Raw genomic sequence first — 19,727 nt, forward strand, 5'->3', positions numbered from 1 at the left:
GGTTCGCATTTATAATATATCAATTTTCCTCACTTTTAGCAGTTTCTGGTCGCATTTTCAAGCAGCAGTACCAACAAACGAAATCCCAATAATGTGTTGACTTCGAAATTACAATGAAATGTCGGTCTTGGCCGTCTGAATCTCGAGTCAATGACTTGCTTCGAGTCATGCGCAATGACTCGAGTCCAAGTCGAGTCAATACACAGATTGACTCGAGTCGAGTCGAGTCATTTCCGTATTTTGAGAAAATGACTCGAGTCGAGTCGAGTCATCCGAAAATCGTGACTCGAGTCTGACTCGAGTCGAGTCATGACTCGAGTCATTACAACCCTGTTCTGCACTGTGAAACATTTTCGTATATTACGATTTTAACTTCATTATAATATCTTTGGTTGAAATTTATTGCATTTCAACTGCGGGCCACTCTCTGCATGGCGCTGGCAGCATAAAAAAAATCAACACTAAACGAGAATGCACCTTGACAATCTCAAAGATTTTACTTGCTTAGTTACATAAGTTTGCTCGAAATATCCAGTTTTCCGTTTGTCAATATTTAGTGACTCTCTGCTGTGAGCTTGACCCGCAATCACAAAACATCAACAGCGAAATACACTACATGTAGATAAACAGCGAATGATGCTTACTCAATCAATCAATGGAATTGATATCGTTGTCTAATATATAAAATTAGCAGGCCATCGGGGTCAATCTTGATTTCATATTTTTGTTGTATCATAAAATCCGTGCGATTGGGGTGTTGACTACCGCTGTATAACTTGTTATTGGGGTAGGCTAATATCGGTAGCAAGTATCGAAACCCGTTTTAGACTCTGCTCAATATCAACGTAGCAATACTGATACTCCGAATACATTGTCCGGTCTGGCCTAGAATTTAAGGCGTAAGCTTATATTCCCTTGGAAGTTCCCGTCGAAATTGTTAGCATAGCTACGGAAGATATTGATTTCATGGGATTATTATAACATTTGATTGCCCCAGTTGATACATTGAGCGAAGTTTAAAACGTCAATATGTACAGCAGCATTGTGACAGTATGTGCCCGAGTCGTCGCTAGGTATCGTGTGCATTAATATAGAGCAGTGGTTCCCAACCGGCGGGGAATTCCCCACTGGTGGGGATTTCAATGGTTTCTGGTGGGGAATAGACGCATTTGTTAAACATTATATACAGGATAATCTACCTCTACATATTTACGGAGTGTCCTCGGACGATGCCTAAATGTCCTCTTTTTTTGGAATTTGTCCTCATTTTCTCTCAAAAGGATTTAAAGGCCACGAAAAATGCGACTCCGACGCAGCGAACATCAGAGTTTTGGAAAAAAATCGGGAGCCGAGTCAAAGTGATGACGTTTTTTGTCAACACAATAGCTACTCTCGGTTGGTAAATTTTCAAAATCACAAGTTTTCTTGTGGTTTTCAGAATTGATAACAAGTGTCCTCTTTTTGAGATCTCAAAATATGGTAACCCTATTTTAAAGAGTATATAGGAGTTTTGGGTAGTGGGGAATGAGGACTCGAAATTAATCTGAGGTGGGGAATGAAGACAAAAATGTTAGAAACCACTGATATAGAGGCTATCACGACACTGAAATATACAATATGACGTCATGTGACCTCATGAGGTTCACGTTCGCGTTCCCACAGAACCTTTCAAAAAGGTTCGCGTTCACACGAACCTGGGGCCTGTATGGGTTCACACCACCCCTAGTTGAAACCTTCTGTCTAAACAGTGCGATAATGTATCGCATTATATATAGTTCCCATACTGCTCCACGCTTATGGTATTGTAATTGCAGAAACATTTTCGTCATCATCGCACCATTACTGGAAGTGGAATTCATGCGCATCCCTCGCAGATTGGCACATATCGCTGGATCCTGAAAACATAACACAGAATATCGTGTTGAGACTTTTATTAAATATAAAATTGACAATCGGATGAGCCCAATAGTCAAACAGGAATGGCTTTGACGAGCATGCTTCCGACTACAACGTTTCACGTATCGCAAAGAGCCAAGTAAAATTTTACATTCAGGTATAAAGTTTTCTGAAAACGCTATACCTTAACCAGCACTGTAACATCTTCCGATATGTCGGCCACACGATATATATGTAGGTGAAAACGAGCGTAATTATTTGTTTGAGATCTATTTTATTGTTTTGTCACCGACACCCTGCCTGACATTTTGACATTTTCGCGACTTTTTCTTTCTTCCGAAAGGCTCTGCTGCACATCACAATCCTTTCCTTTACTCGGCACTATTTTAAGTTTGGTAGATACGACAAGCTCACGATTAAAAATGGTAGGGGTTGGGACAATTCGGGTATTTTGTCGCTAGCTTCCAGTGTCAGCCACATTATGAAATAAAAATCATCGACCTTATATAGGAGTCGACACTTTTGAAGTCGGTGCATGATCACAATTCCTCATGGCACAGCTCGATGGATCTTATTTCTGTATCACAATTAGTCTTTAAGTCACTAAGTAAGATTTAGTGAATAATATGAACAACTTACTATGATTAGTGGCAATGTCGAATCCAATTGCAGACATGTGCGGGTTATCGTGTATGCATGGCTTGTCCCTACTGCCTTGCGTCCTATTGTTTCTGTTCGTATCTCTGAAACCTTGAATGAGAGAAGTCAATAAATGTTATTTCAATGTAGATGTATTTTTGGGGACGGTTTTACACCGGCCAGGGCTTTAAAAATGGGATTAAATTGTTGATTCGTCTGATATTAATTCATGAGGTCATCAGAACCAGGATTACTTGAAATGATTTGATAGGTTGTTATACAACGACCCGTCTATATAGGTCAGTCAGATCACAACAAAATCGTGTACGTTTGAGCTCCGTAATATCATAACAACCGAACCACAGCATAAACAGTGTATTACACACTGTACAATTTAATTTAGGGCAAAATCAGACAGACAGAAGCGCATTACGTACAATACTTCCGTGTACTCGGTGTCCTATAAAAGTCTAGAAGTGGTTAGTGCTACAAGTCGGCAGCTACGGAATAAATATGAAGAAAATGGGTCTGATGTAAATGATCATAGTAGTCGACAAACACCACGAATACCACAGAGAACAACAACCACCACCCCTCGAAGTCTCGCGTTCGCCAAATGCACCAGACACCAAGCCGCATGCGATTCCAAGGTGGTGGTAAAATAGTTCCAGCATACGAGGATGCGACAAATTGTGCATCGCATCCGACAAATTCCATTGTACTCATTATTCTCATTACGATGACAATTTTCGTTGATTAGTTTCATGTGGTAACTATTTGTCATAATGATCGTTCCTTTCATTATGATTATTAGACCTCATTGTGATTATAAAGTTCATTAGTTTTGCGTGTACAAAAAGAAACAAAGTTTGTTGTGGGCGCTATACCCCAATGTAGCCGAAACCAATCGTGCCATTCACCCCGCTACATGCGTCATCTTCGTGTGAAATGCAAGACATGCGAATATATATACACGGCAAAACGAACTAGTAAATGACCAAATTCAGTAATTAATTAAGTACCCTAATCATGCATGTTTTGGCTAACACAAGCGCTATTTGGTATCGACAATAGACTTTCTCAAAGGTCGACGCGGATAATTCGCCAAATGCTTGCAGTGCGATGTAGCCAGTTAACTTTTTACCTTTCGCGAACGGATTTTTGTCAATCTTCAATTTCGTAATTTGCTGGTTCTGATATGCAGTCACCGTTGTGAACTGCGTTTCGGGAAATATGAACGTGATTACGTTATCTTTAGAATCATCGACACACTGCGTCAGGATAATCGCTTCGCATTCCCGGTGCCCATTTCCCTCGCATTCGACCAAATGAATTCTGGGCTGATATTTGTGCATAGAGTGAAGAATGATCTGAAAATCCAAACATCGGTACACCGTTTGTCACTGCAAACCTATGACTATCCAAACATATATATTGTAACTGATGCAACTGAAACGCACACCCTCATTTACACCGGAACTTGTAGGTAGTCGTCCATTTACGTAGAATCGAATCAAATCATTTCACAATGACGAAGAAATAAGATGGTTAAAGCAGAACGCTCTAACATTGCAAAGTCGAATATGAGTTTGTTTTCAACTGGGATAGCTCGACACCAATGTTCCCTCTAGGCTGCGCAATGCTGACAAAGTCGCCGCTCACAGACAAATTTGTGCAGAGCACAAAAAAAGCCGAAGTGATGACCTTTTTAGTCGTTACGCACTGTTGTCCAAAGGACCGCGCAGTGACTTGGTGAGTACGTGATAAGAGGGAACATTGTTCGACACCCGTTGGTATTTCCATCATGTCAATACGTTCCCTAATAGGATCACTGTACAGTCGATAAGTTCTAGTTTGTGAGTCAGCGACCCGTTCGTAGTGCGAAACAGTACGATAATTCAAAAAAACATACTCACGTGTCCTTTCATATTTCCTTCGTTGTTGGTCAATTTCATTTTATCAAATACAACAGTCTGTCTCATCCAAGTGTCGCCGTTGGCGGGTGATTCTGGATGGACGTATGTTCGTTTTGGAACTTCCGATGCTACGTTACCCGCTGCTATCCATTGTGAACTTGTGTAGGCATACCTGCATAGATACAGGTTCATTCATTTACGACCAATAAAATACTACTTAACTTTCTTGTCACTGTCCGATAGTATATCCATCCAAATTGACAGATCGTAGGAGAGTCGCTCTCTTAGTACCGTGAAATCAGTGAGTTATTCGTATGAATAAACTTCAATGTGACATTTTAAAGTTACATATGCCGGTAGCTGAATACCAGAATTGGTTCAATTACAACACAAAAGTATTATTAAATAAAAATTATGCCGATGTTGCAATCAGCATTAAAAATTCGACATACATATCGATTAAACTGATTTGTTTTATCAATTTCATCGCTCCTAGAGCATCGACACTGCTTCCATGAGACATAAAATGAGAGGCATTCACGCCCGCGGGAGACCGGGTTCAGGGAAGACGACCAAAGCAGGCAAGCACTGCGACGCGAGCTCAATGATAAACTTCCGCAAGTGAAAAAGAGGACTGGCGAATGACGATTTTACTTGATGAATGATTTGTTTTTGGAATGTAATTATTTACAATTAAGACTACTCCTTAAAAAGTGCCCTGGTAACATGTCATTGAGTAGAATACTGCAGTAGATCACACAAATGCTTCAGTATTTCTCACGATAAAATAGTCTCACCTGTATCTTTTGTTGTCGATTGGTAAAATATCAATCGCCATTATGTATTTTCGTTCGGGGTAGAGTCCAGATATGTTGATCTTCAACGTTGGGAACATGCGCCTGCAATTTTCTCGTTTATTAGCTGATGTAATTGAACAACCGTAGCAATAGCAATAAGAAGCGAACAGACGGCACGCTACAAAAATGTTTGCCATGAAGGGACACGGGATAGCCTAGTGCTATGTTGTACAGCTGCAACACCAATGAATTTGGACTTCGAGTCCGGCCAAGGTCGACTCCATAAATTCGACCTATATGTGTTGGAGGTTGATCTAGGCTTCTTTTCGCTCTCCGTGTAAGCGGTGTCTTGAAAAGTTTAGAACTGGACTGGGCCGTGCTACAAGTCGCCAGCTCAGGAATCATGAAAAAGGACATCGGCTTGGTGTAAATGACCAATGCGATCGAAACAACATGCAAATGGGAACGATTGCTGAAATGTTCCTACAATGAAATGCAGACACCAAATAACAAAGTTGCGACTCATTAGCTCCACTCTAAGATACCCCTAACTACACTCTCAATTACCATCAAACTTTCCGTAATATTCTCTAGCATTTTTCTTTATCAACAAGTCTGTAAAACCTTTGTTACAGAAAGTTGCTTTCGATGTTGAGGTAATCGGTGGTAACTGCGTAATTAGGTCGCCTGCAATCGGCTCACAACCTTCATCATGCATGCTCAATGGCCCATGCACGCATGCAATTGAGTGTTTATTATCCTAATCAGTACCGTCCCGCTTTTGTGATGATCATCTCAGTGCCGATCGCGTGGAAACTGTTCCACAAATCATGGCTGAGCAGCTCGATTCTTATGGATTCCACGTAATCTTTCAGTCTGGGCATACCTTGAAAAACAAATTGCTTTTTTTTACCAGCTCGACTATTCCTGAATCCTAACGTTTGTCTGAGGATCGTCTATAACAGAGGTTCCTTAGCCGGAACAGCAATAGGCATCGACTAAGGCCGATGCGAGAATTCTTACTCAAGTGTTAGAGTTTATTAATCTTGCTATATCTGCGATCCGTGTAAGCGGCGTTTTAAACAGTCTAGAAGTTTACGGCACTTCACGTCGGCATATGAATAAAAAAGCATACGCAATAATAAAGAATATGTCGGCCTGTTGTAAATTGGCCAGTAAAGCAACAACGAGTACTTACGTTATTCTAGGTATTTATGCATATAACGAAAGTCTTCATGACTAAATTTTCGAAATACTAAGTAGATCAATTTTACCTGGGCATTTTAAGATTGGCTCGCGTTCTAATAATGCACGGAGAGTAAGCACCTTTATCCTATAAACGCGATAGGGTAAGGATTTATTAACGAGGCGTGGAATATGAGGGGTGGGGTTAACATACGTATTCCTTTAGGAGGATTTGTCCTGCTTTTTCAGGAAATCGAAAATGTCCTCTGAGGACGCACAAATATTATCCTGTTTGGCAATTCTTCCTCTTCTATAGCTTTGACAGTCACAACTAAAAAACGCCATAAATGACGCGAAATCTGGAATGTGGACGTTCGAGTCGATATTTCAGGAGTCGGACTGAAAAAATGATCCTTTTTGTAGTCAACACAAGACTATTTCCCAGGGTTGTAATGACTCGAGTCATGACTCGACTCGAGTCACGATTTTCTGATGACTCGACTTGACTGGAGTCATTTTTTCAAAATAAGGAAATGACTCGACTCGACTTGAGTCAATCTGTCTATTGACTCGACTTGGACTCGAGTCATTGCGCATGACTCGAACCAAGTCATTGACTCGAGACTCAGACGACCAAGACCGACATTTCATTGTAATTCTGAAGCCAACACACTATTGGGATTTCGTCTGTTGGTACTGGTACTTGAAAATGCGACCAGAAACTGCTAAAAGTGAGGAAAATTGATATATTATAAATGCGAACCATTCGATATCACCAAACAGAGTTATAAAGAGTGGATTTACCAAGAGTTTAACTGGAAACTGAGCAGTCAACACAATGACTTGGACTCGGACTCGAGTCATAATTCCATGACTCGGACTCGACCCTCTGCTCGCTGACTTGGACTCGGACTTGACTCGGTGGTGAATTGAAATGACTCGACTTGACTCGAGTCAAAACTATAAAAGTGAGATTGACTTGTGACTCGGAGCCTTGTGACTTGGTTACAACCCTGCTATTTCCCGCAAGAATTTTCAAATCATCCCTTTCCTATAGTCCGGTAAGAGATTTGTAAAAAGCGTCCTCTTTTCCGACTCCCAAAATTTAGTGACCCTAGCATTATGCGTGGTTGCATTTGATGGAGACAATAGAAAATTTGTATTTTTAGGCTGAATGGTGACGTTGTTTTCGTTGTCATCAATCTTGTAGCTGTAATGCTACTGCCGCCATTCACCAATATGTGTGATGCGGAATTGGTAACATATAATAATATTATAATATTATATATTATACCGTACCGGGATAAACATAACTAGACATATAGTTCTTTTCATATCTCATAGAATGAATCTTCTGCTCCAAATTATTGGAGGCTGGTGTTTCTGATACAATAATGACGTCGTCATCCTCGTCTTCCATGTCTGGACCGTCAAGAGTTTTCACAAGCCCATTTGAGTTTATGCCGTTTTTACTCCGACAATGAAATGCGTCATCCAAATTTTCTGGAGTTAATGACAGTGCGTCGAGTTCGTTGTACTGCTGCGAAAACTGATGAAAGTCTGTTGAACGAGTCGGGAAATTGAAATGATGAAATTCTTGGCAAGCTCCCTCTTCGACGGTAGGGATGTTTGATGAGCTATTCGAGCAGTTGCTACGTTGCTCCAAATCGGCAGCAAGCGAGTAATTCGTAGCCATGTTTGGGTGATTACGATCGGAATAGATATTCTGGTGATTCTGGAAATTCTGTGAATAGTTTTGTTGTCCAACGTTTTCATGATAATGTCTGTTGATCACCGTACGCGACCTGTTGTAGTAAGTAAGGTATTTTAATTACCGATCGATATGATTTTTGAATAGATTCATATTCAAATGAACCCAAATATTTACCCTGACACTCGTCAGAGGTAATCGTTAGCAACTAGTAGAGAATGCAAAAGAACATCGTATAGCAAAAATCGTATCACAAAATGAATGAAATGTATAATACGAGAGCGTTCAATGTACTCTTTTAGAAGGTACACGAACTCTCTTTGTTGACACAGCCTTGACTGGTATATTTTGATAAAAGTCGACTCCAAGTCACACAAATGAAGGTGTGAATGGCCCCCTCCGACGACGCGAAATCTGTCGTCTCGATAATTTTTCGCACAGTGGGGATTATCCAACAAGTGTTTGCCAATTGCAGAACTTGTGACCTTTGGTTGTTCTGCAGCAATCTTGAGCGGATGAGTTAAGGGTGAGATTTCCCCCCAAGTTTTTACCTCAAGTTTTGTACCTCCAAGAAGCTGTTCAAATATCATTTTTCAATGTAGGCCTACCGTTCACCTCTGATGAATGGAAAAGGTCAGCACCAAATGTGTAGTGTATTTCGGAATCATCATATATCTTTACTGCATGGAGATTCCCTTACTCACTGAATTGATGTATGTTACATTCGGCTGACAAATTTCATGCAAGCAGACTGTGAGGAAAAGGTATACCCTATTTAGGCTACTTTTCTCGCTTTTTTAATTGTGTAAAATTGGAAATGGTTTATTAAGAAAGTTTCCTGGTAAGAAAGAAGTTATATCTTGATGCCGTTAGAACCGTAATGATTTTACATATAAACACAGTCATTCGGGAAGTTCGATTTGAATAGAATTAAACAGCACTACAAATGCTATCAGGGAATGGGGTAAGATTATGGGTTACGTCCTTGTTATAGGTGTTTTTCATTTTGTAAATGTAAATTCATGTCGATCTGTAAACTCAGATCAGGACCACATATTGTAGCACAGGGCCGGCCTACCCGTGGTCCGCCAGAAGATTTTGAGAGGCCCGCCAGGTAATTTTCGAAATTAGTTACATTATCAAAAAAACAATACCCCAGGTAATTCATTGTGAACTTGCAAGGCCAACCAGAAATTTGATTAGTCTGGCAGTGGAATTTGGGATGTTCGCGGCTAAAATATTAGTTCAGACGCAATAGCGTAGCCAGGGGCCAGCCACATTTTCGTAGATGACCATAAAGTAGAATATTTCGCGGCAGATTTATTTGACTTGTGATTTTTTGTTAGAATTCAACGCTATTTACTGTCATTCATTTTCTTGCTTTTAGTATTGGTACGCTCTCCAGAGTTGAGTCTAACCATATTAGGGTTGCCATACGTCCAGAATTTCCCGGATATGTCCGGAATTTCACTGTTAAAACTGCGTCCGGAGGAATTTCTAAGATATGCCTGAATGTCCGGAATTTTGAAGGCTTGAAGTAAGCTAATAATTTTTTCGTAAATCAACATAAACAGTATTATTTTTTGGCATATTTATGCTACATGAAATCTTTCGCGATTTAGTAACACATATATCGGCTTAAGGGGATTACCACCCTCGCAAAATCTGCAATCAAATATAAATAAACATAACATTCATTTGTAGAAATAAAGTTTAATTGTAATCGCAAGTACAAGATAACGGTATATTCATAAGGTCGGTTTAGGCCGTTTGGATGCTTTATTCAAAGATAGTGGTTCTAAACCTGAGGTAGGTTGCCTTTATTTTGGGGTTCGCGAAGATGTTGAACGTAATCCGCTTCCAAAATAGGCCGTGAGTAGGTCTGGGAAAATGCGCCGATCTTTAATTAGTAATCAGCTCATAAAATTAGAGCTGGCCACGGAGCATTATCAAATTAAAAATGGAGTCGTGACCATAAAAGGTTGGAAACCACCGGATGTGCTGTGTTTATATAGCTCGGTGGCGCAGAGCGCAACGGCATTTTCTAAGGCATCATCATCCACCAGCTCTACCGCTAACTCTGATCATGTGGGTGGAGAGAGGATCAAAATTATATAGTAATATATGGAAGAACCAATGTTATTGACATCATTCATTCAAATCATTTAACGACCAGATGCATATAGAAACCAGATGCATATAGTAATCCCCCAGAAGTTGCATCGATTACCCTACGATGGGCCCAATATCAGTGTTTATATGAGCGGGAGGGGGCTTCGGCCCTGGTTACAACTTACAACCACATACTACTGAAATGGATCGTGATTCGTGATCCCCTCTAGTCGATAGACAAAGCTTTGATGGTGTGACGTCATATTGATCGACAATGTGATAATGACCTATTTTTAATTCCGCTAGTGGGCGCTAAAGTGCGTCCGGAACCCTAAACCTAAACTAACTTAGGGTTGCCATACGTCCGGAATTTCCCGGACATGTCCGGAATTTCACTGTTTTTACTGCGTCCGGGAGGAATTTCCGAAATATGCCCAAATGTCCGGAATTTTGAAGACAGCTCATAATTTCTTCGTAAATGAACATAAACAAGATTGTTTTTGGGCAGATTTATGAAATTTTTCTTCGCGCTGCGCGCGATTTAGTACCACAGATCTTCGTTTGGATCGGGACTACCACCCTCTCAAACACTGCGATAAAAAATATAAAATACCAATTATTTACAGAAATAAGTCTAATTGTAATCGCAATTACAAGGTAACGGTATATTCATAGAGTCGGTTGAGGCCGTTCGGATGCTTTATTCAAAGATAATTTGCCTTTATTCTGGGTTTTACGAAGAGGTTGGACGTAATCAGCTTCAGAAATAGGCTGTGAGTATAAATCTGGGCAAATTTGCCGACCATTAATTAGTAATTAGCTGGGCAACGCCAAGTTGGAAATGGATTCGCGACCATAAAAGCTTGGAAACCACCGGATGTGCGGTGTTGGAGTGCGTACCAGCGTTAGGCTGATAAATAATCTTATCGGTGTGACATGATCATGGCGACGTACAATTATAGGCTACGCTACTTGCATTTTCGAAGTCATCATCCTCCACCAGGCACAAGCTCGCCCGCTAACTCTGATCATGTGGGCGGAGAGAGGATCAAAATTATATAATAATATATGGAAGAACCAATATTATTGACATATTTCATAAAATGTCAACATCTAAAAGAACTGTGACGTCGGGCACTATAGGCCTATCTGTTCATTACAACGCATTGTGTCTTATCGCATTGTAGGCTACCTTGTGTGTCTTGTTCAGATGAAAAAATATATCCCAACGATAAAGTATTATCATCATCGATATTGGTTATCGATTATCGAAGAGGATTAGTTCTCCGCACTCTTCTGTAATTCATTCAAATCATTTGCGACCAGATGCATCTAGTAAGCAGGGTTGTAATGACTCGAGTCATGACTCGACTCGAGTCCAACTCGAGTCACGATTTTCTGATGACTCGACTTAACTCGAGTCATTTTCTCAAAATGAGGAAATGACTCGACTCGACTCGAGTCAATCTGTGTATTGACTCGACTTGGACTCGAGTCATTGCGCATGACTCGAGCCAAGTCATATGGCTCGAGACGCAGACGACCAAGACCGACATTTCATTGTAATTTCGAAGAATAGTAAAGTAACCACACTATTGGGATTTCGTCTATTGGTTCTGGTACTTGAAAATGCGACCAGAAACTGCAGAAAGTGAGGACAATTAGTGTATTATAAATGCGAACCATTCGATATCACCAAACACAGCTATAGAAAGTTAGTTTAACAAGACTTTGACAGGAAACTGAGAAGTCAAAACTATGACTTGAACTCGACTCGAGTCACAATTACGTGACTCGGACTCGACCCTCTTTTCGCTGACTTGGACTCGGACTTGACTCGGTGGTGAATTAGAATTGACTCGACTTGACTCGAGTCAAAACTGTAAAAGTGAGATTGACTTGTGACTCGATGCCTTGTGACTTGGTTGCAACCCTGCTAGTAAGCCCCCAGAAGTTGCATCGATTACCGTACGGTGGGCCGATCAGTGTTTGTTTGCGCGGGAGTAAGGTGAAAAAATGTGGCTTCGGCCGTTGTTACAACTTACAGCACACAGCCACATACTCCTGAACCGGATCGTGACCACCTCCAGTCGGTAGACAAAGCTTTGCTGGTGTGACGTCATATTGATCGGAATGTGCTCATGACTCATTTAAAATCCGCTAGTGGGCGCTATAGCGCGTCCGGAATTCGGGTTACAAAAATATGGTAACCCTAACCTAACTAACCCTAAACTATATTCGCTATTATGAGAGAACGTGTGTCGCCGGGTGTCGTCCAACATGCGACTTCGTATGTGCAGTGTGCACTTATAGAAAGATCGTCGGGGATGAAACCTTGGCATAAAATGATAGACGCATGTTTGCCGAAACTTTCGATATTGATGTGTCCAAGCGCCTAATAATCATGTCCTTGTGAAATCAGCCAAGTGGTATACAGAGGCAACCCGCAATGCAAGCAACAATATTATTGACCGAATCCATTCATCATCTTTGAAAAATTTTCGCGCTTCGCGCGGCCGTACATTGATACACGCCGACTTTTCATGGCATATTTCATATTGATTTTGATGCGTAGTAAGATAGTCTTGTTGTCACCGTTACTTAACCCGGTTCGCTCCTATCCGATGACTAATAAACTGTCAACAACATCCAAGTGGCCCGCGCAATGGTTCGCAGGTTTACATGTGGCCCTTTGGCCGGAAAGGTTGGCCACCCCTGATGTAGCATGTCCAGTGTCCACAGATTCATCAGAACACGTGAATTCTGCAATTGGATAATTCCACCAGTGCGAAACATTTTCGAGACTAGATTCCACGTCGTCGGAAGAGGCCTTACATTCATTCATTTATGGGTCGTGGAATCAAAATCCGCCAGCCTATTTTGTGCCAACAGGTCGTGTAGAAGCTAAAAACAGTGCATTGAGCTTAAGTATAGCCTCGGTTATTCCAATTTTATTGCCGGTAATATCATATTTGGTGATACCATTGTTGATTTACAATGTTCTTATAAATTCTCTCCAAGTTGATGACGATCATCCCTGACTAGTGTCAGCCGAAAATATTCCGGTTCATTTCAATACGACTGGATTATTTAACTGTATATTGAAGTACTGTGCTATTGCATGTTTGATGTTAATTTGGTACTGATTTCAGATCCCTGGTAATTATCGTTTTGTGTTGATGATCATTCGTCGTAATGTACTGTCGCGGACTTTAGTGATTGCAGTGGAGGTATTAGTTTATTTAAGCCGAGCAATAAACTGCTTATGAATATTGTCTCGTGCTTTCGGCATAGGGGCCAACACCAAGACGCCAACCCTTTGTCATTGGTACACAGTGAACGTGCAATTATCGGCCATTCATTTAAATTGGATAACACACCCTGTCTATTCATTTTTAGATTATTTTCTCCATCAATACGATCGATATAAATTACCAGAAAAAGTATACATACGATATTTTTCAACGTAAAAGTACTAATCACCTTCCTGCAGTCCCATTATCTTGAAATACGTTCCTCGTTTGATAGCTTTGATCCAAATTCTCAATGACGCTGGCAATATCCGATTCGTCTTTATAGCCAATACCCGTTGGAATACGCGGCTCACATCGCATGAGGTCAAAAAAGTTGGAATTGATCTGGTTTCCAGAGACTCTCGGACAGGAGTCATCATCTCCCGGATCATTCACAAAAATGTCTCCCCAAGATTCAGTGCTTAGTTGGTTATCCACATCGCTCGCTCCGTAACGGGTATTGTTCGGCATCGTATTGTGATCAGTGGGTTCAGTGTAAAAAGAATGGGTTTCGTCGATAGGAAACCGGTCAGTATCATGGTGGTCTTGGGTCCCGATGTCAACATTCCTGAATGAACTCCCATATTGTTCCACGTTCTGAGGAAATTCCATCGATTTGGAATTAGTTTGACTCGACTCTTGAATGTTAGGGTAAGTGCCTATGGCTGATTGGTCCGATTTTATGTCATTCAGTTGTTTATAAAATGAAATTTCGTCTTCTTCATCTTCATCTTGTCCCGGTATTTCTTGTATTTCATTTAACTCAAACGGCATGGGGGCATCTATGAGGTGCTCTCCGACTGGGATACGCTGTGAATTGTGTTTTGCATTGTCGCTGTCCGCTGTCTGAGGGCAGTCTTTGAACAGTTCGACTTCAAGAGCGTGTGGGGAATCTATTGGAAATTCATTCATAGTTTGAGATATCAGCGACCTTTAAATAAATGAAAATTGGATATCGCGTCGTATGTAGATGTGGTCAGTAACGAAGTTCTTCTATAACGTCGGAGTACTCAAGTAGGTTCGACCTCGACAGGCAAGTAGTTGCGTTCGTAGACTATACTCACAGGTCTAGTAAACAAATTGTTAGGCGAAAATGCTTCATTTTTATACGTTTAATTTTGTTGAGTATAGTTGTAGGATATACTCATTACAATTCGGCATAAAATTCCCGCATCCGAGTAACCGAATATAATTTGAAAAATTGCAGTATTCATGGCGACATTGGTCATTTTGTGCTAGAGTCGCGAAGATGCAACCAGCAATTTCGAAAGTGTCCACCTCTGATTGACTGCTATATGTAAGCGAAACGTCGACCAAATCGACTTCCTTGAGTAATTTTCAGACCCTCATGTTCTGATTCTACTTGAAGTAATTTCATAATTCTTAGAAATTTCTACTTCGACTTGGTCTCATAATGTTTAATCACTTCAAATGATCCCCGTGAAAACAGCTGCAGCACACCACATAAATGCATATGCTGCTTTACCGAATTAGCCTCATCATCTTATCCGCGTAGGCGGTGTCCAAAAAACCTAGAACTGGGCCTTGCTACAAGCCGGAGATACGGAATCACAATATAGAAAATCCGCCATATGTAAATTACCATTGTAGTCCAAAAACACTATGAATACCGCAAACAACAACAACAACCGAATTGGCAATATCAATACAATATCAATCAGTTTTCCATAGTTGCTCGTGGTCGTTCTCTTTTTCATTTAAAGGTCCTTGAATCAACCATTATAAAGCTGCAAAAGCCGATCCTCTGCCGCCAGGAAAAACATCTCAACACGCTGGGAATCTTCCATTAGTGTTGTTTTGTCATTCGGCTGTTTTACAGCTGATTTTATGTGTGCTGTACCGTAACCGTACGCTGTTTACTGCCGTTCGCGACTTGTGTACTTGTCATTATTACGTCACAACGACAAAATTATTTCTATATTTCGAACTTGGTTAACCTCATTTACTGGCGTTCACTGCTGACGAGAGCCAGTAGAAAAGCTTCCAGTGGAATAAATTTAACAATATGAACGTATTGTTTGTTGCAATATAGATATTGGACGGAGATTAAGCATGATATTCAAAATAAGTATTTGTTCTGTTGGATAACTAGAGGTTCAGTTTTACACAATGGAACGACGTAATGTCGTCAATCCATGCCACAATGTCCAATTCTTGCCTATTACTGGCCCCTGACTTTACAAAATCCCGTTACCCGTCCCATTCCACAGACCGTGGCTACTCTCAGTCCTATACGATATCACAATAGCAAAATGGTGCTGGGGGTGGCATCGACTTTCAAACCTATGCATGGTTCCGCTGCAAGCCTGTTGCCTTCGACGCAAAAATATAATTCTTATTGTGTTATTCACAGGTTCATGACTTTCCACGACTGTTCACGTTAAATCTGTCCTACTATACTGAGCTCACGTGGTACAGTTGAATGCTGTGGAAATTCATTAAAAGTCCTATGTTTTAGCCGGTTGAGCAATAACAAAGGCTATCTCATGCCATATAATATTAACATGTAACATTTTTAAGCGAAATTGTGTGATTAGCAATAGTCGTGTGGAATTACTCTTCGATATTATTTTTAATTATTATTGAACGTCGTGGACACTATGTGACAATAAGGATCCCAAGTGTAGTATCGTAATAGCACATATTTTCCTGTACTACGTTTCCTTTTCACTACACACCCCTCCCGCTATCAATTATAAAGACACATTAGCTGATAAAATATCACTTCATAACTTGACAATATTACACCTAGTCTACCGCAGGCTGATTTCGTTAACGCCCTCACAAAGTTTCCTCGACACGTTTCAAAATAGTCGTAGCTTCCCATTCCTGCAATATTGTCACTTCTTGCTAGCGATGAAGGACTGATCCAAATCAGGCGCGACCGTGCAATATCAGTAGCAGTGTCAAGGTCGTTAAGGGACAATTGATTAATATGGAACAAGGTGAAGAAATCATTGTCACCCTCAACGCAAATTTGGTACCAACTGATTCTACGTTTAACGAGGAGTTGAAATTGCAATATTGTAAACAACTTACGACTGGGCGAGGCATTCTGCGTTGTTCCGGTTGTAAGATGTGACTGTAAAACTATACCAAGGGTTCCTCGAAATTTTTAGCGCGGTCGCTATTTAGTTTAGGGTGTAAGTTTAAACCCTTGGCCGCCTAGTCCGAGAGAAAATTGTAACTGCATTAAATGGACATGTATGGCATGGCATGTTAATCAGATATTTACAGTTGCGCTGAGCGAACCAACCACGTCGAGAAAAGTAATATCTAGCCTTGCTGCAACTGATATGGTTTTACAATGTTTAAATATCGGCAAAGACAACAACGCAGAATGTCGTAACAGGCATATGTAACAATAACGAATTGGATAATATCTGGAGACGGCTAACTAGAGATCATCGGCATTAATTTTGATTTCATCATACTATTATACTATTTTCGATAATGTGACAAATGTTTTTGACCTTAAAAAAACTCTAATATATTCATTAGCATTTCATGGACGCCGTAGAACGAATCCATCGGCCACCAAGGGTCCATGAGCCCCGTTTAAGAACCCCTAACATACAGATATACACTAATATGTTTCGGAGATTTGATGTTGTCACGTCGATTTTATGTTTGACTTTTATATATAGGGCGGACCAGATACACATAACGTTGTCATGCCGTGGCCAGCTCTTATGATTTCAATATGGTATGATTGCATGGTTCTTCATCTCCTTAAGAAATTTTAACGATGGCGGCGAGATTTATTAATAGTAGTCGATATCGGATTGCATACAAAATAAATAATGAGGTGAGTTACATTGCACGAACGAGTAGAACATATCAACGCAATTGAATAAATTTAGTCAGAACTATTCTCGTGCGAAGTATGTAAATGTACATTTCAGATACTGCAGTGTTTTCATTGCTTCTCTTAGCCTACTTTAGCGTAGACAAAACTTACCAGACTATAAGCTGCATTGGAATACAATATCGTGGGCTTAACACCATTCGAAATTGGTACTTTTACGTGAGCCGCACAATTATTATCTGCAATCTACATGCTGCGAACCCCATATTTAAATTATTAGGATGTCCAGTTGCTCTTACATGGCAGCGATCATGTACGTGAACCACTTCGGGAAGCTCGTATCCCATTTAGGATTGACTTTAAAACAAAAATCATTTTAAAACAAACAGGTATAAAACGAGGCCCCTGGTGAAAACCTTTTTATTTAAAGTAATGACGTCACTGATATTCAATTGTGACGTTAGAGTGGATTATCATTGACAATTGAAAATATAGGGTAATAGCTCCTTTGGCGAAATATCTACGCCCTATAGCTGTTGAACCGACTATTTTGAGGGTTCCAACCATCTCATATCGTAAACGTCGGCGGTGTCGGGTGGTAATCGTCTGTAGGGTATAATACAACGAGTTTTTGGAAAGTATTTACACAATTACGGCATAATTATACAACTTGAAAAACACACATTTTTTAAAGGCCTTCATTTAAAACACTGTTTGAAACATATTTTAAACAACCATTTGTTTTCAATGCAACCCTAATCCCATTATTGTTGAAATCATGCGCGAGCGAAATACTGTAGATAAGTCTTCATAACATTTTCGGCGAAGTAACGAGATGACTAGAAATGAGATAGAATATCGGTTGAGTCGTATTGAATGTCAAGTGAATGTGGAATCTAATTCACACAATAGTAGCGGTACATATTTGGATTTGTCATAATCGATTGATTTAAATTCGAAAAACACTGTAGACCTATACAGTAAAACTATAGTATCATATTTTGTCTTTCAAAGATACAATAGTTTCCGGCTAGAGCGTTGATGATGTGTCGAACATAGCCCCGACGATAAGGAATAAAACGACGTACAGTCTGTGTTTTTTCGTGTACGGGTGCAATGATAATGAACTCCTTCAACGCCAGGCCTACCCTTCTATAGTTTGGACCAATCCAAATAGGAACGGGGTCATGTCACCTATTTAACTTTGACGTGGGACATAATATTGATTCCGACCTAGGCCGACTCCAGAATTGCTACCTAAGTGCTGGAGGTTTATCTAGGGTCCTCGTCGCCATCAGATCCGCATGAGCGGTATCTTTAGAAGCCTAGAAGTGGGCTGTACTACAAGTCGGTATCTACGGAATTAAAATGAGGAAAATCGGCCTTTTGTAAATGACCATTGTAGTCGACAAACACCATGAATACCACAAACAACAACAGGACCTTATAATGTGCAGAGTTGGTCATAGCATAGTCAGCGATGGTACTCAGGTAGTAGTATATGCTGTAAAATACTATAAATTATTTCCATGTAGAAGTAGCGAATGCGAAGTCATGTCAAAGCTACTCCAAATAGAACTAGAAAATGAAGGTATTAAAGGTATACTCAAGTAAATTGTCTCACAAAAGCAGACGCAGTCTAGAGGTCGCATACCGCAGCGGTTATCCTACTTATTCGACCAAACGATATGATTACTTGCCAAATTGCTGGTTAGATCTTTGAAATCACCAAAATGACTAATGCCAATACATATAGCTGCAATGTGCTATTGTGATCAGCTGCATACGACAATTTCACTGCATATTATTATTATTTAATTATGCAATCAATAATATATGGCGAATATAACAGCGGTAGTCTTTTGCATCAAAAGCCAATCAATTTCATCAACAGCACAGTAATTGAATAATTCAGTATACCGTATATGATATTCGCAATATTAGTTTTATTGTCAATACGTCATCTGATGAAGATAGTCGATTACTACTTGTAAGATATTGGTATCAGTCAATAAGTTGTCCAAGTTAAACTTGATACTCTTTCGCTCCGCACTGGTTCCCAGTGTCCGGCGGCGCTGTTTGTTCCGGCGAATCCGCCTGTATATGGCGAACGTCTTCGTTACTTCCACAATGGACACCAAAGTACGTTGCAGAAACCCCTTTTCGGTGGAGATGCTCATTCAATGCGCAATGTCCCGTTCCTAATCGGAATAGCATAGATTCGTTCTTTTGCGATATCTGTAATGGTATTGTCGATTCGTAGCTCCCTTGCCTGCACTTTGGTATTATCCTATTCCAGATTGAATTGCAGTCGCGAAACTTGCAATGGCGACTCTTGGCGGTAGATCG

General features: G+C 40.4%; 1 protein-coding gene across 1 annotated transcript; it reads right to left on the reverse strand.

Moving 5' to 3' along the window:
* Positions 1-1,388: 1,388 nt before the first annotated feature.
* On the reverse strand, positions 1,389-14,610 carry LOC145439467 (uncharacterized). Its single transcript, XM_080316954.1, has 8 exons — positions 13,740-14,610; positions 7,733-8,238; positions 6,020-6,134; positions 5,249-5,350; positions 4,452-4,623; positions 3,680-3,905; positions 2,536-2,646; positions 1,389-1,895 (listed from the first exon to the last, which is right to left on the reverse strand). Exons 1-8 carry the CDS (start codon positions 14,459-14,461, stop codon positions 1,840-1,842), a joined length of 2,010 nt encoding a protein of 669 aa, XP_080173080.1. The 5' UTR covers positions 14,462-14,610; the 3' UTR covers positions 1,389-1,839.
* Between the last annotated feature and the right edge of the window lie 5,117 nt (positions 14,611-19,727).

The sequence above is a fragment of the Botryllus schlosseri genome, chromosome 5 (assembly GCF_051294905.1).
Source record: "Botryllus schlosseri isolate E-star chromosome 5, Bs_hap1, whole genome shotgun sequence".
NCBI classification, from domain to species: domain Eukaryota; kingdom Metazoa; phylum Chordata; class Ascidiacea; order Stolidobranchia; family Styelidae; genus Botryllus; species Botryllus schlosseri.